The sequence below is a fragment of the Cupressus sempervirens genome, chromosome 4 (assembly GCF_028749045.1).
Source record: "Cupressus sempervirens isolate cs-2001-9-10 chromosome 4, ASM2874904v1, whole genome shotgun sequence".
Taxonomy (NCBI): domain Eukaryota; kingdom Viridiplantae; phylum Streptophyta; class Pinopsida; order Cupressales; family Cupressaceae; genus Cupressus; species Cupressus sempervirens.
Window position 1 is genome coordinate 636846022 of NC_143121.1, and position 23611 is coordinate 636869632.

General features: G+C 34.5%; 1 protein-coding gene across 2 annotated transcripts in view; it reads right to left on the bottom strand.

Annotated features, from left to right (window-relative positions):
- The window catches only part of LOC149562853 (very-long-chain aldehyde decarbonylase GL1-1-like), a 131251-nt gene that overhangs the window by 47999 nt on the left and 59641 nt on the right, over positions 1-23611 (bottom strand). Inside the window, exons 10-11 of one of the 2 annotated variants that reach the window (XM_089823928.1) lie at positions 19169-19342; positions 18920-19084 (exon numbers count right to left, since the gene is read on the bottom strand). In XM_089823928.1, the coding sequence (XP_089680054.1) occupies positions 18926-19084; positions 19169-19342 (333 nt within the window). In that variant the 3' untranslated portion in view covers positions 18920-18925. Of the gene's footprint in view, positions 1-18765; positions 19085-19168; positions 19343-23611 lie in introns of those variants that run through there. The other variant, XM_089823929.1, reaches the window with a different exon arrangement.

Consider the following 23611-nt stretch of genomic DNA (forward strand, 5'->3'; position numbering starts at 1 on the left):
CCCAAATGGTAACATGGTTAATGACTTGGCTAAACTGGAAGATATAGCATCTGACTATTTATGTCAACTCTTTGACAATAATGGGGATGTTAACATAGATCAGCTACAAGACCAAATCCTCTCCAATCTACCCAAGACCATTTTCAAAGGAGGACAATTTTGTACTTCTTTCTAAGGTCTCTGATGACAAGGTTAAAAAGATGATCTTCTCCACGAATGCTTAAAAATCCCTAGACCCGTATGGCTTCCCCCTGTCCTTCTTTAAGATCTATTACGATATTGTGGAGATTGATGTTTAACAAGCTGCCAAGTACTTTGTCAAATTGGGCAAGATGTTGAGATAGCTAAATGATACCTTTGTTTTCCTTGTCCCTAAAATAGACAACCTCACCTTCATGATGGATTTCCATGCTATTAGCCTATGAAACACTCTCTACAAAGCTTTTTCTAAGATTTTGGTCAATGAGATCATGCCCTTCATTTGAAAAATTGTTAGCTCTAACCAGAAGGGGTTTTTCCTTGGTAGGAAAATAATTTATGGTGGTATAATCTCCCATGAGGTCATCCATCCTATGGACCACAATAAACTTCTAGGCATGGTGCTTCAGTTGGACATCTCCAAAACCTATGACAAAGTCAATTGGATTTTTGTCTACAAAGTTATGTCTACCATTGGTTTCAATTAGACATTCATAACCATTATCAAAGAATGCATGAAAACTACCAAATTTGCATTTAGTTTTAATGGTAAACTTGGACAAAAGTTCAAGCCAGCAAAGGGATTCATTAGGTGAATCCCCTATCCCCTTACCCTTTCATTTTGGTTGTGGAAGTGCTTAGTCATAACTTGACCCACCTCATCAACATCAGAGTTGTGAGAGGTTTCAAGCCCACTTCTACTCTCCCTCTTGAATTCATTCAACAATTAATTGGTGATACTTTCTTCTTTGGGGCTTCCTCTATTTTGGAGGCTAGAGAATGGAAAGATCTTTTCAAAAATTACACTATTGCCTCTGGTTAGTGTATTAACTATCACAAAGCATAATCTTCTTTGTTAAATTGCAAGATAAGATTATGTGTATATTAGATTTCCAAGTGGCTATTGTCCCTTTGAAATATCTTGGTCTCCCCCTTACTATCAAGGAGGTTAGAGGGAGTTTTAGAATTCTATCCTTGAAAGGACTCAAAAGAAACTAGTTGGTTGGAAGGGTAAGTTTCTTAGTAGTGTTGGCAAGCTTCAACTAGTTTCTACTATGCTCCAAGGCATCCCAGTCTATTTCCTCTAAATCTTCAAAATCTCAGGAGCTATGGTTGATAAGTTGAAGAAAATTCAAAGAGACTTCCTTTGGACAAGGGGTGAAGAACACAAAATATTATCTTTGGTTAGATGGGACCAAGTTTGTCTACCTAAGATTGAGGAGGGTTGGATCTGCATAAGATCCACAACTTGAACTATGCTCTCCTAGCCAAGGTATCCTAGAACCTCCTAACAAAGAAGGCTAGCTAGCATAAAATCATGGAAGCTAAGTGTTTGAATCAAGGGAGCTACTATAAATATTTCTTTGAAAATGACCCCCCCTAGGGCTCTAAATTTTGGAATAGCATCGTAAAAAGTAAGAATATTCTTGAGAAATGGTATCCATTGGAAAATTGGTAATGGATGGGACACTAGGTTTTGGGAGGACACTTGGTTTCAAAATTCTCTACTCTCAAAAAGTAGGTTTTCCCCTATTGGTGATAACCTCCTTTTTCGAATCAATTCCCTAGATGGGAGCTACATTTATAATAGTAATTGGATTGGCCTAGAAGCCTTTGTGGGGATAACCAAGGCTTGAAACTACTTGTTGTTGAGCTTGACAAAGTCTTGCTAGATTATAGAATTCCCTTGAGCGACAACCTAAATAAGGTGCTCTGGAGAAAAAATCAAAATGGGTACTTCTTTGTTAAGTCAAATTGAAATCTATTGATGAAAGATAAAACTTATTGTACCTGTTGGGGGAGGGCAAGGAGACATCAACTTCTTCCTAAATTGAATTTCTTTTGGTTTCTTGTCCTTCAGGGGAAAATTCTCACCCTTGACAACCTATCCAAAAGAGGTTTTAGCATGGCTAATAGATGTTGTCTATGCTTTCATGCTAAGTAAAGTATCAACCACCTTTTCATCCACTATGACTATGATTAAGCCATATGTGGTCATGTGTAAGACAACCTTAATATATCTTGGGTGTTCAATTCTTATAACCAACAATTATTCTTGGATTGGAAGTCACCTTACTAAAATCCTAGCCTCCAGTTGCTTAGGCAATAGATTCCCCCACACATCTATTGGTGAATTTGGAAAGAAAGAAATGACAGGACCTTCAGAGACCTAGATATTATTTTTAGGAAAGGTTTCTCATTTTGTAGGGAAAATTTCTTGACCTCCAGAAGGGAAAATCCTTGTTTCCCTCCTAAACGTGAGTAGCTCCATATTTCTATGAACTATAAGATTGACAACAATTTTTTCCTATTTGATGAATCTAAAGCTAAGGACAAAAGGGAGACTAGGTGAACTCCCCTAACTCCATAGGTGTTTTTGGATCAAATTGGATGGATATGAATCAAACTTGACAAGTTTGGAATGATATAAAGTCATTTTTACAAAAAGTGTCAAAGTTTCTCATGACAACTTTTCCTAAAATGGTTAAATCACCTATTTGCCTTGTTAGGAACCATTGAGGAGTTTTTTTTCTTGTTTAAGCATAAATTTGGTCAAATCACCTATTTTCCTCGCCGGGAACCATTGAGGAGTTTTTTTCTTGTTTGTGATTTTGAAGGTCAAAACCTTGAAAGAAGATGCAGAAAGATTGGTAAATGTTCAAGAACCACATAATATGGTCAAATCACTTATTTTCCTTATTGGGAACCATTAAGGATTTTTTTTTCCTTGTCTAAGCATAAAGTTGCATATTTGGGGTTTGAAGGGTTAGAAGAGTGACTTGAATTGATAGGTGAGTTTCTAGGTTGGAGAGGACTAGGAAGAGATCATTTGAAGTAGGGTATAGAGAAAATACCCTAGCAAGGCTAGGAGAAAGCCTTGGGTAGAGAAAGAAGGCTCTAAATGTGAGAAACTCCCCATCAATGTTGTAGTAGAGCCACTGAAAGGCTTGGGAAGTGAGTAGTGGATGTCAATAGAAGGAGAATCCATAAGGAAAAGCATTATGGTGACCAATACAAAATTGGCAAGGGATTTATCAGAGAAGAAAGAGAAGAGCAAACTTATTAAGGAAACTATTGAAAAGATTAAGTAAAAATTGGAACAAGTGGTAGAGACTGCAAATAGGATGAATGAATAGATAGAAAGAGAGAAAGACAAAGGAAAGGAAAAAGAAGAAGACAGGGTAGCACCAACACCAAATCCTCCATTAGTAGAGGAACCTCATCTCAAAGCCTTGAAGGCACAAAGTGGCAAAGAATTAGAAGGCATACTTATTTTTAGTGGAAAAAAGGATGTAGAAGCAGTTATCGAATGGATTGAAGGCATGGAGAATCACTTTGAATGTGATGAAATTTCAGAGGCCTAAAGAGTAAAGATAGGAAAATCAAGATTGAGAGGATAGGCATTAACTTGGTGGAAGTTCTTGTACGAAGAAAGAGAAAAAGAAAACAAGAAGCCCATAACAAATTGGAAGACTATGGTAGCTAACATAAAGGAATCTTACCTACCAAAGGATTATGATATCTAGTTACATAAGAAAAGATAAAACTTGAGACAAAGAGATTTAGATGTGTCTGCATATATAGAGGAGTTTAAAAAGTTAAGCCTTAGGTCCAGAGTACAAGAAACTGAGAGCATTAATTTGGCTAGGTATCCAAATGTCCTTAGATGGAACATATAGGAGGAGTTAAGCCTCTTTTCCCTTACAACACTACATAGTTGTTATTAGATGGCTGTTGAGCTGGAAGAAAAACTAAAGAAGAAACAATAATCTAGCAACAAGGGTAGAGGAAGAGGTAGAGATTCTAGAGGTGGCCATATAGGAGGTTCTAGTGGAAGAGGCAATGAGAATAGAGGCTAAGGGGACTCTAAGTTAGGTGAAAAAACTCATGACTCCAGTAACAAAGGAAGCTATGGTAGAGGAAAAAGTTTTTCATGTAGTGGAAGAGGAAGATCAAGTGGATTTGGGAGAAGCTGACATTTTTCTTCCATGAAGTGTTACAACTATAGGAGATTGGGTCACCCTACCTATAGGTGTCCAGATAAATAATCATTTTCACATGGAGAGAAGAAAGTAACCTATGTGCAAGAGGAGGACTATAAACATTTTGAGGTAATTTTGGACTCAGAGAAAGGTGAAAATATGATGTTCAAAAGAGTGTTGATAAACAAACCTATTAAGGATGAGAATAAGTAAACGATGGATATTTTTAGGGTCAAATGCAAGATATTGGGCAAGGTATGTAGAGTCATCATCGATTCAAGGTCCACTCATAATGTTATCTTAGAAGAGGCAATTCAAAAGTTGAAACTTACCAAAATACCTCATGTGTGTCCCTAAAAGGTCACTTGATTGAACAAGGGGTAGAACATATTGGTTAATGAGCAAGTATGGGTTGAGTTTACCATAGCTAAGTATTAGGACAAGATACTCTGTGATGTTTTACCAATCGATGCATGTCATTTGTTGCTTGGAAGACCATGGTAGTATGATAGGGAAGTAGCCCACCATGACAAGGAGAGCAAGTACTCATTCAAGAAGAATTTATTCACTTATAAGATATTGTCATTACTAGAAGAGGACATTATGGAGAAGGCAGAAGCTAATGTTAGAAATAATAGTCTACCAAGATAACTAGGGGGGTGGGGGGGGTTTGAATTAGTTATCCAATAATTAAACCACTTATCTTCATTAAAAAAACTTAACCATTCCATCAAAGCAAACAACAACCATACAAAGATGCACATAAACAATTACACTAGATATGTTGACTAGGGAAACCCTTGATCAAAGGGAAGACCCAATGGGAGTGATGCTTAGAAGATGATGTACTAATATAAATATTCCTTGTTAGAGGATAGACCCTATTAAGAGTCTGTTACAACATTTAGTACAATGAGTCGCTATTAGGAGATTCCAATCCTATTAAGAGTTGTGGTATAATGTATACAAGAAGAGCCCACTACCCAAACATGCAATTTCAACTACAAGAAGAGCTCATTGCTCAAACAAGTAATTTATTGGTATCTTCTTTTTTCCACTATTCTTTCCTCTATCCTTTTAATCAAACCAATCACTATCAGACCTTGTAGACCAGGTCACAAACCTCATATCCAAATACCAAACCTCAGATCACTCAGAAAAAACATCAGCAATGAAGTTTCCTTCACTTCTGCACTACTCTTCTCAACTTTGCATCTTCTGCTACGTTTTGAACATTTACAATTTTCATATCCTCATATTCACACATGTCATGATAAAGGAAAATGTCCTTCCTTTATACCGAGTTCATTAAACAATTCCTAAGTTGACTCTTAGTCTTTCTCAACTAATTATTATAGGATCTCATTAAGAACACATTACACTTGGTGATAATACAAATCTTCCACCTTGCAACTTGAATAATTTTTTGTACATGCAATATTATGATGAGTGAGCTTAGCCATGACATCCTCAACATGTTACCTTCATTTCCTCAACCTCAATCATCAATATATCAACTCTGCTAAGAGATATAAAAAAATTATGAGAACATGCCTCTGTAAACTCTATCTCAGAACAAACATCACCAAAACTTACATAACTTCTTCTATACTTATCCTTTCTACTTCCAATGTTAACTACATATACCACATACTTAGTAGTATCTCTGATAACCTTGGGTTGTTATCATGCTCAAACTAGTCATCTGTACCATAGATACCACAGAAGACATCAAACATGCTATGTTGACATCAATGACAAACTTAGTTATGAATGTAACATTTCATCATATCCTCAGCATCCATGCTTCCAACCAATCTTCCAACAATCTCCCCCTTTGGCATTGATGGAAACATCAATGAAAAACATCTAGTTCGAAGACTACCAATAAAGGAAAAACATTTTTCAAATCCTCTTCATCAATCAAATCTTTCTTCATGATTCATTCACCTCAATGCTTCTCCCCCATAGTATAATGTTTTTCATGCCATACTTTTACCCCATTGACATCAATGTCGAAGGTTTCAACAACCAACATCAAAATCTACATTGTTCACAACAATATCAATAATTATCCTAGATGACTATGTCTATCATAGATACTCCCCCATACAAGAAGCATCAGTATCCAGTCCATACAAGAAGCATCAGTATCCAGTCCATACAAACAATGATACTCTATTACCCTGGACTGATGCACTCTTGCATCTTCTTACTCTAATGTAGGAAGGGGCATAACCCCAAGTATACCTTGCAAATACTCAAAAGTCTCTTTGGGAAGAGGCTTCGTGAATGTATCTGCAACCTACTCTTTAGTGCTCACACACTCCAATCTAATTTCCTTTTCTACAAATTTTTCTCTCAACATGTGATACTTAATAGAAATGTGCTTAGTCCTCAAATGCAACACTAGATTCTTAAACATATTTATCATGCTTGTGTTGTCACAATGTATAACAAAAAGCTCACTAATTTCTATTCTTATATCCTTTAGCATCTACTTCATCCAGATAACATGATTGCAATTATTTGCTGCAGCAATATACTCTACCTCAGTTGTACTTTGAGATGTACAATCTTGCTTCTTGCTTAACCAAGAAACCAATCTTCCTCCAAGAAAAAAAGCTCCTCCACTGGTGCACTTTCTATCATCCATATTTCCTACCCAGTCTACATAAGTATAAGCACTTAAAGTGAAGTCATTAGATCTATCATACAATAGTCCAAATTCTGAAGTTCCTTTTAGATATCTATATATCTTTTTTACTACTACATAATGTGCTTCTCTGGGATCATCCTAGAATCTTGCAACAATTCTAATAGCATTTGCTATATCCAGCCTTGTATGAGTTAGATATCGCAAACTTATGATCATAGATCTGTACTTCTTCTCAATAGTAGTTGCCTCATCCTTTGTAGATAACTTATTTCTAGTTACCATAAGTGTTCCAAAAAGTTTACATGCTTCCAAACCAAACCTTTTTAATAAATCCTTCAAGTACTTAGTCTGAGAAATAAAGATTCCTTCTTTATTCTAAACTATTTGTAATCCTAAGAAATATTTCATCTCTCCTATCATACTCATTTCAAATTCTTTATTCATTTCTTTAGAAAACTTCTTACTTTCTTCATCATTTCCTCCAAATGTGATTTCATCAACAAATATTACCAAAATCATCAAACCATTATCAGTTTCTTTCCAATATAGATTTCTATTTGCCATACCTTTGCTATATCTGAGCTTTGTCCATAGCTTATCCATCCTTGCATACTAGGTTCTGGGTGTTTTCTTTAATCCATACAATGCTTTCCTTAGTCTGCATACTATGTCCCTGTCATTTGTCAAAGGACATCCTTTAGGATGCTCATTGTATACCTCTTCTTCAAGTTCTCCATTCAAAAATGCTAACTTGATATCCATCTAATATACTTCAAAATTCTTCTATGATGCATAGGCTAAGAATAGTCTTACGACTTCTATTCTAGCCATTGGAGCATAAATCTCCTCATAATCTATTCCTTCTTTCTGTGAATAGCCTTTACATACTAATCTTGTTTGTTTCTTACAACTTTTAGCTCATTCATCTTGTTCCTGAATACCCATTTGGTTCCTATTACATTCTTATCTGCTAGTCTGGGGACCAACTCCCATGTCTCATTCTTTACTATTTGATCCAATTCCTCTTTCATGGCTTGTTTCTAGTAATAATCTTTACATGCTTCATCTACATTCTTCAGTTCAACTTGAGATATCAAGCATAGTTCTTCATCAACTCTGCTTCTTGTCATCACACATTTGTCTTTGATTCTGATGATCTGTTCAGATGGGTGATTCTTTATCATGTTCTTTCCTAAAGTAGGAGTTGTTATCCCAACCCTTGGCTCTACTGAAGGTGTTGAGCTTTGTTCCTACCTTTTCTTTCCTTCATTCTACAAATTATTGTTAGTTTCAAGAAATACCTAATCATTCCTTGGCTTAGTAACAACATCATCTTCTGAATTGTAATCAACTATTCTCTCTTGTACTCTAAATTTCTCATCAATTCTCACATTTGCACTTTCCATAATAGTCTTAGTTCTTTGATTATAACATATATAAGCCTTTCTTTTCAATGAATAACCAAGAAACATACCTTCATCACATCTAGCATTAAACTTACTAAAATCATCATCTCTCTCTATGTAACACTTACTTCCAAATATTCTAAAATACTTAACTATATGTGAGTTACCAGACCATAGTTCATAAGGTGTCTTGTTTGTATCCTTCCTAACTTGAACTTTGTCCATAGTGTAGACTATTGTATTCACTATTTCTCTCCAAAATGTCTTGGATACATTATTTTTTGCTAACATGGATACATCATTTTTCACTAACATAGATCTAGTTTCTTCTGTTACAGACTTGTTTCTTCTCTTTGCAATGTCATTCTATTTAGGGGTTCTTGGAGCTAATAGCTATCTTTTAATTCCATTTTTCTTCACAAAACATGTTAAACTCATTTGAAGTAAATTCTCCTCCCTTATTGATCTTTACACTAGATTCATTCTCAAAGCTATCTTCTCTGGAATTTCCTCTTTAATTTCCACAAATCCAATTTCATCATCAAAATCATTATCTTGATTTGCATACAAACAATCTCTATCTTTTCTAGGCTTACGAATTCCCTTATACTTTTTCACCCTTTTAGGACACTTAGAAGTATAATGACCATATTCATTGCAAGTCCAACACATAAATATTTTCTTTCCTCCCTTTTCTCTTCTTACCAGAAGGGCTACTACTTCATTAATCTTTCTTTCTTCTTCAAATCTATTGTTGCTAGCAAAATATCCTCTAGCACTTGTGTTTCTTGATAGGTTAGGCTGAATGTTCAAGGCACTAAATGTTATCTCTATTTTGTTAATTCTCCAGATTGTCTAAGTTCATTCTCAACTACTTCAAGTCTTCCAAGCAATGTCTCCTTTGTGAAATCTTTGGTACATGATATCAACAACTGTATCATATGAACTACTGGCTTGAATGGTGGTGTTAGAGTTTTCAATATCTTCCATATAGCCTCATCATCTTCTTTGTTTCCTCCTTGAGCTTTAATACCTGTGGTAATTTCTAATATCCTATCTGTATATGTTCTTACAGATTCATCTTCCATCATCTTAGCATCTTGAAATGCACAAATCCATCTTTGTAACCTCAACTTCTTAGAATGTGCATCACCTTCAAAACTATTTTCCAAAGCTTTCCAAATCAAATGTGAAGTAGGAGGTGATTTTACCTGATTGTACTCAATTTTAGGAAGTGCAGTCAATAGTGCTTCTCTAGCTCTTATGTCACACATGAAAAGATCTCTTTCTATCTCGCTGCAAGTTTCCAAATCTTTTTCTTCAATGATTGTCTTCACTGATTTTGTCAAGACCCAATATCCCAAACCCATACACAACAAATGTGTCTTCATCTTTTCCTTCTAGCTATTATAGTTTGTTCCATTGAACTTTAGACTATCTTTCTTGAACATGTTTTACATGGATCTCCCAAAGTTGTTAAACTTTTTCTTCAAGGACCTGATGCTTTAATACCAATTGTTAGAAACAATAGTCCACCAAGATAATTGAGAGGGGGGTGAATCAGTTATCCAATAATTAAACCACTTATCTTCATTAAATAAACTTAAGAATTCAATCAAAGTAAACAACAACCATACAAAGATGCACATAGATAATTATACCAAATATGTTGACTAGGGAAACCCTTGATTAGAGGGAAAACCCTGGTGGGAATGATGCCCACAAGATGATGTACTAATATAAACATTCCTTGTTAAAGGATAGACCTTGTTAGGAGTCTGTTATAACATTTAGTACAATGAGTCCCTATTAGGAGACTTTAAATCTCTGTTAGGAGATTCCAATCATATTAGGAGTTGTGGTATAATGTATGCAAGAAGAGCCCACTGCCCAAACATGCAATTTCAACTACAAAAAGAGCTCACTACTCAAACAAGTAATTTACTGGTATCTTCTTCTTTCCTCTATACTTTCCTCTATCTTGTTAACCAGACCAATCACTATCAAACCTTGCAGATCAAGTCACAAACCTCAGATCCAAATACCAAACCTTGGATCAATCAGAAAAACCTCAGCAATGAAGTTTCCTTCACTTTCACACTTCTTTGCTCAACCTCACATCCTATACTACTTTCTTAACATTTACAATTTGCATATCCTCATATTAACACATGTCATGATAAAGGAAAATGCCTTTCCTTTATACTGAGTCCATAAAACAATTCCTAAGTCAATTGTTAGTCCTTCTCAACTAATTATTATAGGACCTCATTAAGAACACATTACACTTAATGATAACACAAATCTTATGCCTTGTAACTTCAATAACTTTCTGTACACACAATACTATGATGAGCAAGCTTAGGCATGACATCCTCAATATTTCATCTTCATGTCCTTAACCTAGATCATCAAGATATCAATTATGCTAAGAGATATAACAAGTTTACTAGAATATGCCTCTGTAAAATTTATCTCAGAACAAACATTGCCAAACTTACATAACTTTTTCTAGACTTATCCTTTTTGCTTCCAACATTAACTCTATATACTAGATACTCAACAGTATCTCCCATAACCTTGGGTGGTTATCATGCTCAACTAGCCATTAATACCAACTTGATCTTTATGTTGTTCTTCTGTCAGATACCATAGAAGATATCAAACATGCTATGTTGACATCAATGAAAAACTCAGTCATGAATGTAACATATCATCAACATTCATGCTTCCAACCCATCTTCCAACAACTAATGCACTCTTGCTAGGTAGGAAAGAGTTCTTTAAGGATTTGAAATAGGGAGAAGGAATTGGTTATGCAATCATGGTGAAGCCAAAGGAAGAGGAATTACCCAAACAAGCACCTATACATGTAGAAGTATATCATGTGTGATGGAGCACCACCTACATTACCCCAAAGAGAGCAATAAGTCATCAGATTGACTTTATACCAGGTTCATCTTTGCCAAACAAAATTGCATACAAGATGACACCTAAGCAAAACAAGGAAATTGCAAGGCAAGTCTAGGAGCTGCTTGACTAAGGGTTGATCAGAAAAAGTATAAGCTCATGTGTTGTTCTAGTTGTCCTTGCCCCTAAAAAGGGAGGTAAGTGGAGAATGTGTATAGATTCTAGGTCAATAAATAAGATAATAATAATATATAGATTTCTTATTCCTAGGATAGAAGACTTAATGGATTGTCTTGGTGGGGCTAGATATGTTTCAAAAATTGATCTTTAAGAGTGGATATTATCAAATAAGGATGAAAAAGGGTAATGAGTGGAAGTCTTCTTTTAAAATTAATTAAGGACTCTATAAGTGGTTGGTAATGTCATTTGGTCTTACCAATGCACCAAGTACATTTATGAGAGTAACGAATGATGTCCTAAAAGATTACATAGGTGTGTTTGTGGTAGTATATTTGGATGACATCCTAATATTTAGCAAAAAAAGGAAGAGCATATGAAACACTTGGAAATTTTGTTAAGGAGACTCCAAGAGGAGAAGTTGACAACAAATCTTGAGAAAAGTGAGTTCATGAAGGAGGAACTTTTTTATTTGGGTTTTGTAGTTTGCCAAAATAACTTGAAGATGGACAAGAGTACGATGAAGGAAATCTTGAGCTGGCCCACTCCTAGGTTTGCTACTGAAGTGAGGAGTTTCTATGAGTGTTACCCTACTTTTAGCTCCTATATTCTAAACTTCTAGGTCAAATCCATAGAGAAAATTTTTCTTGGTTTTAATTGCTAATGATGATTTATAAACTATGACTTGTGAAGAAGATAGTGTTGTGGGGATATGTTGAGCTTGAATCATCAAGTTCATAACTTCAAGTTCGAGTTCAACTTCAAGTTCAAGTCGATGGTCTGACTGATGGAATATTTTGGGCAAATAACTAACAATCTACAGGTAAATTTGTTTAAAGATAATCAAACCTAAGCCTTTAAAAAGAGTTGAAAGGGTTTCCAAAAAATTAAAGGCAGCATCCTAAGTTCAAGTTGAACTCGAACCATAATTTTCAAAGTTCAACTTCAACTTCAAGTTTGAATCCAACATCAAGACCAAGTGTCAATTTTCAGAAGTTTGTAGAATCAAGGCTCAAGCCTCAAGCTCAGTAGTCTACTTTGTCATATTTTTAAATGCAGATTCAGAAGCCCAATGACTCAAAGTTCATCACTACTCAGATCTAGTTTCAGGTTTTGAACATACAAAGTGGTTCAAGGTCTAGATTTGGAAAGTTTTGAGGTTCAGTTCAAAGTTTATCTTCAAAGTGAAAGGAATTTGATAATGCAAATCTAGATTCAAGTTTAGACACTTAGATTAGTTGAAAAGCCAAATTATCAAAGGGACCAAATTATTTTCAAATTCATGTTGGTAAGGCTGAGATTCCAACTTTAAACTTGATAATATATCTTCTTGGTGGGTTATGATGTGAGACTATATCACATACTTGAAGCATTAAAAGATTATGATTTTAATGTAATTTCCATAGGACCCAATATGCTTCACAAATATCCAAAGGGCATTATGAGGTGTAAACCCATGAAGTTATCCAATTCAAATTGGAGATAATACACCAATGTTTGAATTGAACACTAATATGTGAATAAGGAGAGCCCATGGTCATGCCTTGAGACATGCCATGTTTGTGGATGAAGGTGTGTGATCTACCCGACATAATGCTCACATATGAGGCCTGTGGTGATCTTTAGATATGATGGTGAATATGGAGGCTCATTCTCAAATTACCCTATTGGGGTATCCTTGCATATCAACTAAAGGTCCTAGTGAAGTTTGAGGGAAGAAAGTACAACTTGACTCACCATTTACCAAGTGGGTAGTAGGATTGGGTGATTCCACTAAAAGCACATCAAAGAAACACATTACTTACATCTCAATGTTAACCCATCATGTGCCATTTATTCATCACAATCCATCATGGGTTTCTTTTGAACACTAGGAGGATGAGAGCGAGGTGTTCTAAGAATGGGGTGCAGTTGCAATGTGATCAACACCTCATAAGTTTCAAAGAGCTCCCACATGACTTAACCAAATGTCTACCAAGATTGACAATAGAGCCTATGCGTGGGCAATGTGAGTATAATGTTGGATAGAGTGCTTGGAGGTATTTCTAATATGTGGAGGTACAACAACAAGCACCAAGCCGAATAGAAGAACACACTACCAACTGTTTGATAGAATGCCCAGAGGCCATGTGACTGTTGAAATGTTGAATCAATACACCATATTTTCCATGTATCTTACACTTGGTCTTCATGAAGATAGGAATTTTTTTTAGTCCCTCATATATATATATATATATATATATTCATTGTCAGGCTTATGGAAGACCCGAATCCTCAAGAGCATATAGATACAAAGATCAAGGCTCGCACAGTCCTGCATCAGGTTGGTGTAATCTTAAATATGTCTCAAAAATGGATGGATGACTATACCCCTGTTCAATCATGTCTTATTATCCTATCAATGGTGCTATCAAATGCCCAAAACCTTGTCAAAGTATGGCTATGTAGGGACAAGGGATAAGCGAACTCTTACAAGAGATTGAAGTGAAATTGTTTTCTAAATAATTCATGTAATAATGAATCGGGTAAGACATGCATACAAAATTGGAGTACACACCAAGACCGTCAATAGTTTTGGGCCATATAAGTCTGAAGGGTGTCAATTAAAGTGTTTTAATAAGTTTTAGAAGAAACTAACACCTATTGAGATCCATTTCATTATTTTCCCTACTACATGGTTGTCCTATATATGATGTGTCACATGGACAAACTAGCATAGTACTAACCCAAATGACGATTGTGACAAATATTACTTCTTGAGGGTATCTCTTAATATAGTCAGAGCATAGGTGCTAGTCAGGTAAATAAGAAGATAAATAAATAAAAAGGATTCCAAGAATCAGTTATGTAACTTAAAGGTTACTGGAAAAAGTAGATGATAAATAGATGGCAAAATGAGGTTGAAGGGGTTCTTCTTTCTGGTCTAGAAGTTCTACAGCTACTACAATAGGGAGAAGACAATTCTATTTTGCAACAGGGGAAGGAGCCTGGTTTTATTTAGATTGATTGTAATAGAGGGACATAATTATACTATTGTTGTTTTATCATGTTTCTAAAATGAAGAGGAATAAATGTGTTCGATCCTGTGGTCTATACATTTATATTTCTGGTTTTGAAGAATATTGTATTTTTTAATTTCCTTTTTGAGATACAGTCTTTTATTACTACATCGAACATGATGTATGTAGTCTTGTGTTTATATACTCATGTTTTTTGCATAAGAACATTTGTAACTTCTCTCTCTTCCATAACAGGAAAGATTTGTTGGGTAGTCAATGCGGCTGCTCATTCGTCTTTCCCTTTCTATATAGTTTATAAATCCAAATGATTGCATTCATTTCATGTCTATTAATGAATGTCAGATTCATTAGTATCTTCAGGTTAAAGATACATCTTATCATTTAAATTTGTTGCAAATCTACAAACAAGGGAGTTGTACCTCTTAATTCAAAGGATAGTTATCAATCAATGATAACTAATCCAACTAGTAGTACATTTTTTCCTTCTTTTCAAGCGTATTGAGTCATGTTTTGTAATTCTTGTTGAAGGGAAAAAAACTTTTTACTAACAGTCTTTGGCAACTCCGTTGGGGAAAGAAAGAAAAGTTCTAGTGCTTTCTTTTCTTGGATATCTTAAGGTACCTCCTCTAGAATGGAGGTTGGTGACTCTATATTTCAAACCTACTAAATCTTTGATTTTGGAGTTCGAGTGTGTATTATGGCTCTAGTTTCCACTCAGCCATGGGGGGCTGAGATTGGACCGTTTGCCTTGGTCCAGTATTCAACCCTGCCTAAAAGATCATGGGAATACCTTCCGAAGTTTTCTGGAGATAAGACCCAGGATCCAAATGACCACATCAAAGTAGTCATTGTTGCATGTGGTATTCTTGGTGTATAAGAAGATAATGTATTCATTAGGTTGTTTGTTCAAAGCCTTGTGGAAAATACTATAGCTTGGTTCCAGAATTTGCCAGATGGTTGCATCACCTGTTGGAATGATCTTGAGGTGAAATTTCTTCAAAGGTTTATGCCTACCCTTGATGTAGCTAAATTGTTATTTAATTTCTTTCAAATCAAGTTGGAAAAAGGGTAAGTCATGAGAGATTTCATTGATAGATTCAATAGAACTGTTGGTACGATTCCTCTAACTAGCCAACCAACCAAAAATAATCAGTTGTGTGTTTTCATTGCTGCGATGCAAACAGAAATTAAATTCTTCCTTCTTCATCTAAAAGTCCAAACATTGCAAGATGCACAAAGCGAGGCTATTAGTTTGGATGATGACATGATCCTAAGTAGAATGAAGTATAAAGAAGTTGCCCAGGCAGAAATCTGTCTCTATGAACAGTAGCACTATCCAAAGGTAAAGCCTCTAAAAAACAAGCATATTCTCAATATTATAAATTCAATGCCCATTGTTTCATTTGGTCAAGATCTAATACTCTTCAATGATGAAGATTTTCTAATTCCTCTTGTAATTGAAAGTATTTCCCATAGTATAATTGGACCCTACCATCTACATGTTGAGTTTGATGATGAATATGTTTCTCAATCAGCTAACTCAATGATTGGCCTTGATATACCTCCAAGTGAACAAGGGCTGGAGAGTGGAATACCAAATGAAAATGTGGTAGTAGATGTTTCAAACTCAGAACTTGATTCTTTTATATTTGAAACTGCTAATGATATTTCATCAAGTGATGTTATTTAGGAAGATATAAAAGATTAGTATGACAAAGGAAATATTCATGAGGAAGAAATGAAAGGCATCTTTCAAGGTGATAGAGAGGTAGAATATGAAGCCTTTTTATTTCATTTCCCTTCTTCTTGAGAGCAATGGTTACAACTTGATACACAAGAGGACTTCTGCACTCTTATGAGGTGTTCAAATGCTAATTTACAGCCTAAGGTTAGACCCTAGCTTGGAAATCTTCATGAATCAGAAGCAATCACACTTACTCATGACAACAAAGGTTCCCAAAAGGGAGAACTTATCACATGCTCAAGTAAAGAAGACACTCTCCAAACAATGGATGGATTAGCAAGTGAGACAAAAACAATGTTTGCAGAGTTGGATGATAAGTGAACTTGGAATGAGCTTAACCAGCTATACTTTCCAATAGGGTTCCATGAAGATTTCATTGTTAGAGAAAACCCTCTTTTCCAAATCCAAGAATCACCTCCAGGTGGGAAAGATTATTTATTTCACTTTGGTATGGAGAATACTAAAGCAAATATACTACAAGAAAAGTCCCAAAGACTGTTAAATTTTTTAGCAAATGTAGTTCAGTACACTTTCTCTCAGTGAATGAAGGAGTTGTTCTTATAAAAACTCTAGGTATAAGCCTTTTCCATTCTTTTGCTTTAGGTAAAGACCTTTCAAACTTTCTTTTAGCAAAAGACGATGGATTTATCTAGACCAAGATTGGCCCTATGCTTGAAAAGGCTCACTTCTATCTTAAGGGTGTTTTGAATTCTAAAAAGCCTCTTTTGTGTGTTGATCCCAAGGGTATGTGTGCTAAAAATGACATAATCCCTACTTTGAAAAATTTTGAACAAGTTTTGTTTTAGTGGATTGTTGGAAAAGGAGTTGAAAATTCTTTGCAAAGTGTCCAGGAAAACTCAAAATTTTATGATGAAATGCAACTCTTTGGATGTGATGATTGGTGGACAAGGTTCCTACATGTGAACAGACTGAGATACCAAGAAGATGAGTTTTCCAAATGGAGGTGGTGTTGGGTTGTGTCATGCTGATGCAATTCATTATTTCAAAAGGGTTCTTTCTTCTCGTAGCTAGTAAATGGCTTCGTGTAAGTTTTTCCTCACCTCTAGTCCTGTGGTGAGTTCTTCTCACCTATGTACATTTGTAAATCTTGTTGCTCTCCATTTTTAGTGGTGTTTAGTGTAGTTGTTAAATTGTTGTGTTGTTGGTTTGCTTTGGTTGTGTCCCCTATTTTCTCTCTCTCTCTCTACCAAAAGCCCCCTTCTTTGTTCCCAATTTTTTTTCAAATTGATGTTGGTAAGACTAAGATTCCAAGTTTAAACTTGATAATATATCTTCTTGGTGGGTTATGATGTGAGACTATATCACATACTTGAAGCATTAAAAGAGTATGATTTTAATGTAATTTCCATGGGACCTGATATGTTTCACAAATATCCAAAGGGCATTATGAGGTGTAAACCCATGAAGTTATCCAATTCAAATTGGAGATGATACACCAATATTTGAATTGAACACTCATATGTGAATAAGGAGAGCCTGTGATCATGCCTTGAGACACGGGATGTCTGCAGATGTAGGTGTGTGATTTTCTTGACATAATGCTCACATATGAGGCTTGTGGAGATCTTTGGATATGATGGTGAATATGAAGGCTCATTCTCAAATCACCCTATCGGTTATCCTTGCATAACAACCGAAGGTCCTGGTGAAGTTCAAGGGAAGAAGGCACAACTCGACTCACCATTTACTAAGTGGGTACCGAGATTGGGTGATTCCACTGAAAGCACAGCAAAGAAACACATTACTTACATCTCAATGTTAACCCATCATGTGGCATTTGTTCTTCACAATCCATCATGGGTGTCTTTTGAACACTGGGAGGATGACAGTGAGCTGTTCTACGAATGGAATAAAGTTGCAATGTGATCGACGCCTCATAAGTTTCAAAGAGGTCCCACATGACTTAATCAAATGTCTGCCAAGATCAACAATAGAGCCTATGCATGGAGAATGTGAGTGAAATGTTGGATGGATTGCGTGGAGGTACAATAGCAAGCATCAAGTTAAATAGAAGAATACACTACCAATTGTTTGACAGAATGCGTGGAAGCCACATGACTTTTGAAATGTTGAATCAATACACCATTTTTTTGCGTATCTTGCACTTGGTCTTCATGAAGATATGATTTTTTTGCAGTCCCTCCTATACACACACACACACACACACACACACACATGAAGATATGATTTTTACGCACGCATGCACCATATGTCTATTGGTAGTGGATTCTTATTGTTTTCCTAATTTAAAGGTTTTGTTTCAATTATGCTTGGACCCATATAGGAAAATGCATAATTATTTTGAAGTTATCACTTCTCCATTAGAATGTTGCATATAAAATGTCACTTCTACATGGCCCACCAATTGGCCTCATGCACTACACAAATATATGCAAAAAATAGAATAATTTTGTTCTTAACTAACTTTCCATACTTCTTCAACATACCCATTGCACACCAAAGTATGATGACTATTTTAAGATATCCTATGCTAATCATTATTTTGATATGGTAAATAATTGATGAATTTATTGATTTATAAGCTCAAAAATATTGCAATTATTTGAAGAGCACTTATATTATATTCCTTTCTAATCAATATTCCAAGATTGAAAGAGTCAAAGCTATTAATTGTTATAATGGCTAATTTCAATGAAAAGTTATTCCTTTATAAACATGATTGATGATAAAAATGAATGATGTGATAAACTAGTATAATATCTTATTCAAAGAGTTGTGAAAAAATATTATTTTAAGAAATAAAATAAGGTTCATTTATACATGCAAGAAAGTCATTTAACCTGAGATTATTGAACAAGAGTAAATCCATGTTTCATTGCTGCATTCCATACACGATCGATGTGGTCAACATTAATTGCTCCAACTTCATGGTTCTCATAACCTTCAAGTGCATGAATAACTCCTCCTGCATGACAAGCATATACTACTCTTCGAGGCATTGTGTACTACACATACAAGTGATACAATTTAGACATATCTTCTTTTATAAATAACCATGCCTTATAAAATTAAAAATACATTTATTTTACCTCACAACAATTGACTCCTTTAGCTTCTTGTGGAAGCACAAGCGATACCGAATCTCTATATGTGCAATCACTTCTAAACTTAATTATCTCAGGCAATGTAAATTGATGAAATTGAGTTCCTTTAGGTGCCCACTTTTGATCTTTATGACCCGCCCATTTTCCTACGATCCATGTCTACACAAAATTAAAATATTATAGTACTTATATATAAAGATTAATTGATTATATTTCACAAAATATATATCTCATACATATTAATCATTAATAAAGTTTATTTTGAGATTCTTTTTATAAATAATAAATAAAATTTTAACATCTAAATGCCTTTCTAGGATTTTATATTTTGTTTTCTATGTAGTATGCAATAAAAAATAATTTAACAAAGGAACATGAATCACAAAACCATTTGGATTCATAGAAAAGATACAAGTAAGCTATTTTATTCTTGATCTTAATTTCTATAAAATAGTAATATCTAACTAAACCATTTAATACCTCTATAAAAATGCATTGGCTAGTATTTTAGAACTTATTGAATCAAGTCTCCAAATTTTAATCTAAAGAATCATTTTTTTATTTTAGTATTTTTAGTGATAGATAGTTAAAAGGATGTTAATACATAATTAAATATTTAAAAAATATAAACTTACAATAATATAGAACAACAATATCCATCTATCAACCTCTCATAGTTAATGGAGTGGAGAGGATTGGAGTGAGGGTTTAAGTAGACATGAAAAATTATAGAGGTCTTGACCAATATTTGGTTGATAGATCCCCGAAAATGGTGTTGAGTAATGATTTGAATGCAGGATTTTATGATAGTGGGGAAGGTGTGGGCTAGTCTTCCATGAATCAAGATGAGGACAATGGGGCTTTTGAAAAGAATATAGAGGTCTCTATGAATCCTAGGGGTATGGTAACCTCTAGAATATCTTTCAAGGGATACAACCTATCTTCACACAAAAAGAACCTTATGGGTCTAGTTGATAATGAAAATATTTTAAAATTTGGAGGGCCAGAGCTTGACTTTAGGGCTTAAAATAAGAAGGTCCAAGTTGGAGTTAGTGAGGATGGTTAAAATTGAGGAAAAGGGTCTCAAATGATAGGGTAAATAAACCCTAAAATTCTCTCTTTGGGGTTATAACTATTAAAAAAACTTCTCTAACTACAATGGATGACATTTTAAACCCCCAAAGTGCCAAGTCTTCTATTTTAGTTCCCAATTTGGTCCTTGGATATACTATTTTGTTAATGGATATTTCTTTGATAGGAATGTTTACTTTGGGAAAAAGAGGGGTAAAAATTTATTAATATAGAAAGGATTACAACAAGGAGAAATCAACCAGGAGCTCTGTCTTAAGCAACTAGATCATCAAATTCTTGTAATAGATCAAGGGGAAGTTGACCCCTATCCATAATATTCTAGCTCAGAGCATGAATAGAAGCCCATTTGGCCAAACAATCAACAACTCTATTCCATTCACCAGGAATGTAAACCTGATGAATTTAATAGAGGTATACAAGAGAAGAGTCTAATTAAAAACAATAGGCAACTGCCAACTAACAACCTCAAGCTCCTATGAGGTAAGCAAGTTCACCACCACTTGGTAGGCATGTTTATAGTTCCTACACCCAAAATAAAATTTATGAGGGCTTATGTCAAGAAATAATGAATTCTTAAAGGTTAGTTCAAGGTATCATCTCTTTTGAAAGGGATTTCTTCTTTTCTTTTTCTTATCAAGATGATATTTCTACTCTTTCATGTGGGGGGCATTGGGTTATTGAAGAATCCTCTTTGGATCTGAAGAAACATGCTCCTAATCTAGATTTACTTGATACTATTTTTGAGGTGGTTTCATATGTGTGTGATTACCTAGCTTGCCTATGGAGTTCTAGAATGAGGACAATTTTAGAGGAATTTCAAGCTCTTTTGGGGGGTTTCTCTTTAGTGACCAATGATGACGGCCAAAAAGGTGTGTTTTCTAGAACTAAAGTGAGTATTGTTCAATCTACCAATCTACTCATATATATATATATATATATATATATATATATATATATATATATATATATATATATATATATATATATATATATATATATATATATATATATATATATTACTAGTTAGATTCATAGATTTTATTGATTGAGTTTGAATTATTTCCTTTTGTATGATTTTAAAAAAAAACTTTAGGGCATTGGGTGGAGAGATGACCTTTAAAAGTTCCAAAAAAAGCCGGAGAAGATAGTAAAAAGTTGGAAGGAAAAAGGTAAAGAAAGGGATAGGAATCCTAACGAGATTTAATATGTGAACCTTCAAGAGATTATAATGATTGGTTTTGGTGAAAGAGGTAATGAGAATGGTAGTACTAAGGAAAAACCTCCGGAATATGAGGACCCTAAAGAAAGTATCTTTTGTGCTAAGAATATTTTTTCTCATTGTAATGTAGAGAAGTTATCTAAGTCGATGAACAAATGTTAGTCTCCTATAAATGGTGATCCTAATATTGGTGCATCAAGGCCGTAACTATTTATTCTTCACTAATTGCTAACCATAATTTCCTTGATGTGGAAATTTTCACTTGTTTTAGAACTCAAATATAGGGGAAGAGTTACTGGATCCAAGAAAAGTAATATGGACGAGGAAATAGACTATGGTAAAAGAGAACATGATCCAAGAAAACTAATATGGATGATGAATTTCTTTTACTAAAGTTGAAAGGAAAATAGGATGCAATAAAGGTTCCTTCAATTAGAGTTTATACCAAGAATAGGTCTATGACATATTGTGGGGTCATAAATACATTTGAAAGAAAAATTTAAAAATTTAATAGGTAACAATAATGCTTCAAAGTATTTTTGATTTGGTTAAAATAATTATCCCAAAGATTTTCTTGAGTAGCACCCCTATTAAAAATACAAAGTCATGTGCTGGAATATTAGAGGGATAATTAACTCTTGTCATAAGGATATTTTGTCAAATTTTGTTAGGAACCATAAGCCAAACATTATGGTGATTCAAGAAATGAAATGTCTATAGAGAGAGTGGACAAATATTTATCTATTAAAAAATTATGGGGTTGATACTAATACTTCAAATGGGTCTTTAGGTGATATTGCTACTTTTTAAAAGCAAAATTTTATTTTAGGTAGTTCAACAGGGAGGATAATAGCCATATAGCTATATGATTCATACATATCTAGGATTATTTATGCTAGATCCTCTCTAATATGTGTTCCCAATAACAAGGTGTTGGAATTAAAATAGGAAAAGTAGACTTCTAGGATTATTAAAGGCTTACAAAGACTCTTAAGTCTTACCCTGTCAAAGGATTTCAACATCCTATTAAAAGTGTGCCTTGCTAAAGGACTTTAACTCACAATTAAGTAAGCACCTTGTTAGAGGATTTCAATACAGCCTATAAGGACTACTCTGTTAAGAGATTTAACTGATTCATCTGTTAGAATGTCTCAACATTGATCCTGTGGTTAACACTTTGTTGCTTGATGATAGATCACCTCTAAACTGTTGTATACTTGATCCTTCTTGATCAAATGTCTCTACGATGTTCACTATTTCCTTCCTCTCTTCTCCTTTAAGTGATTTTGCAATGCAATTTCAGATCATAATACCTTTGTCACCATTAATGTCTTGGTTTTCTCATGCAAAACTCTCCTTGATCATTCATTCATTCCCTTTCATCCTCATAGAAAGTTTAGGGTTTGTCCTCCTTAAGAAGACCTAGGTGACTTAGGGTTAGGTATGAATCAATGGCTATGATTTATCCATTTTGCCACTTAAACCTTTCCTTTACCTAATTGGATGTGTGTAATGCAGGGATTCCAACTTAAGATTCATCCTTACTCATCAAAATATTGTATTTCAATCTATAAGTCAGCTCAAAAATGGTTTACATAGTAGTTTATGCCAATACAAACAACTATGACAAAATTGTGTTACTCGACACCTGAAGTCCCTGATGCTCAGCATCTCAATGACTCATCATGCACTACTTTCTCAACTCCTAAATCACTTGGCATATACTACTTGCTTAGCTCCTAAGTGACTTGGCACATGAGTGACTCGACACTCATTGTTGACTCAACATGCTCTAACTCATATGTTGTGCTCGACATATGTTAATTGTTTGACATGAACTAAGTAAATGACTTAAGTGTATAGACACTTACATGTCAAAACCAATCTAAGATCAATATTCTCCCCTTTGACATGAGTGCCAAAAAAAAAATTTCATTCATTAATACTTTTATTCTTATGAGCATAACATAACATAATTATTCAGCTTCTATACAAACTTTCAAAATATCAAAATTCTGCAACTTATACATCAAAAAGCTTATAACTCCCCCTCAGTTGTTTTATCTATTCTATTTTGTATTCTACAATCAAAATGTCTCCTATTGACTGATACTCTT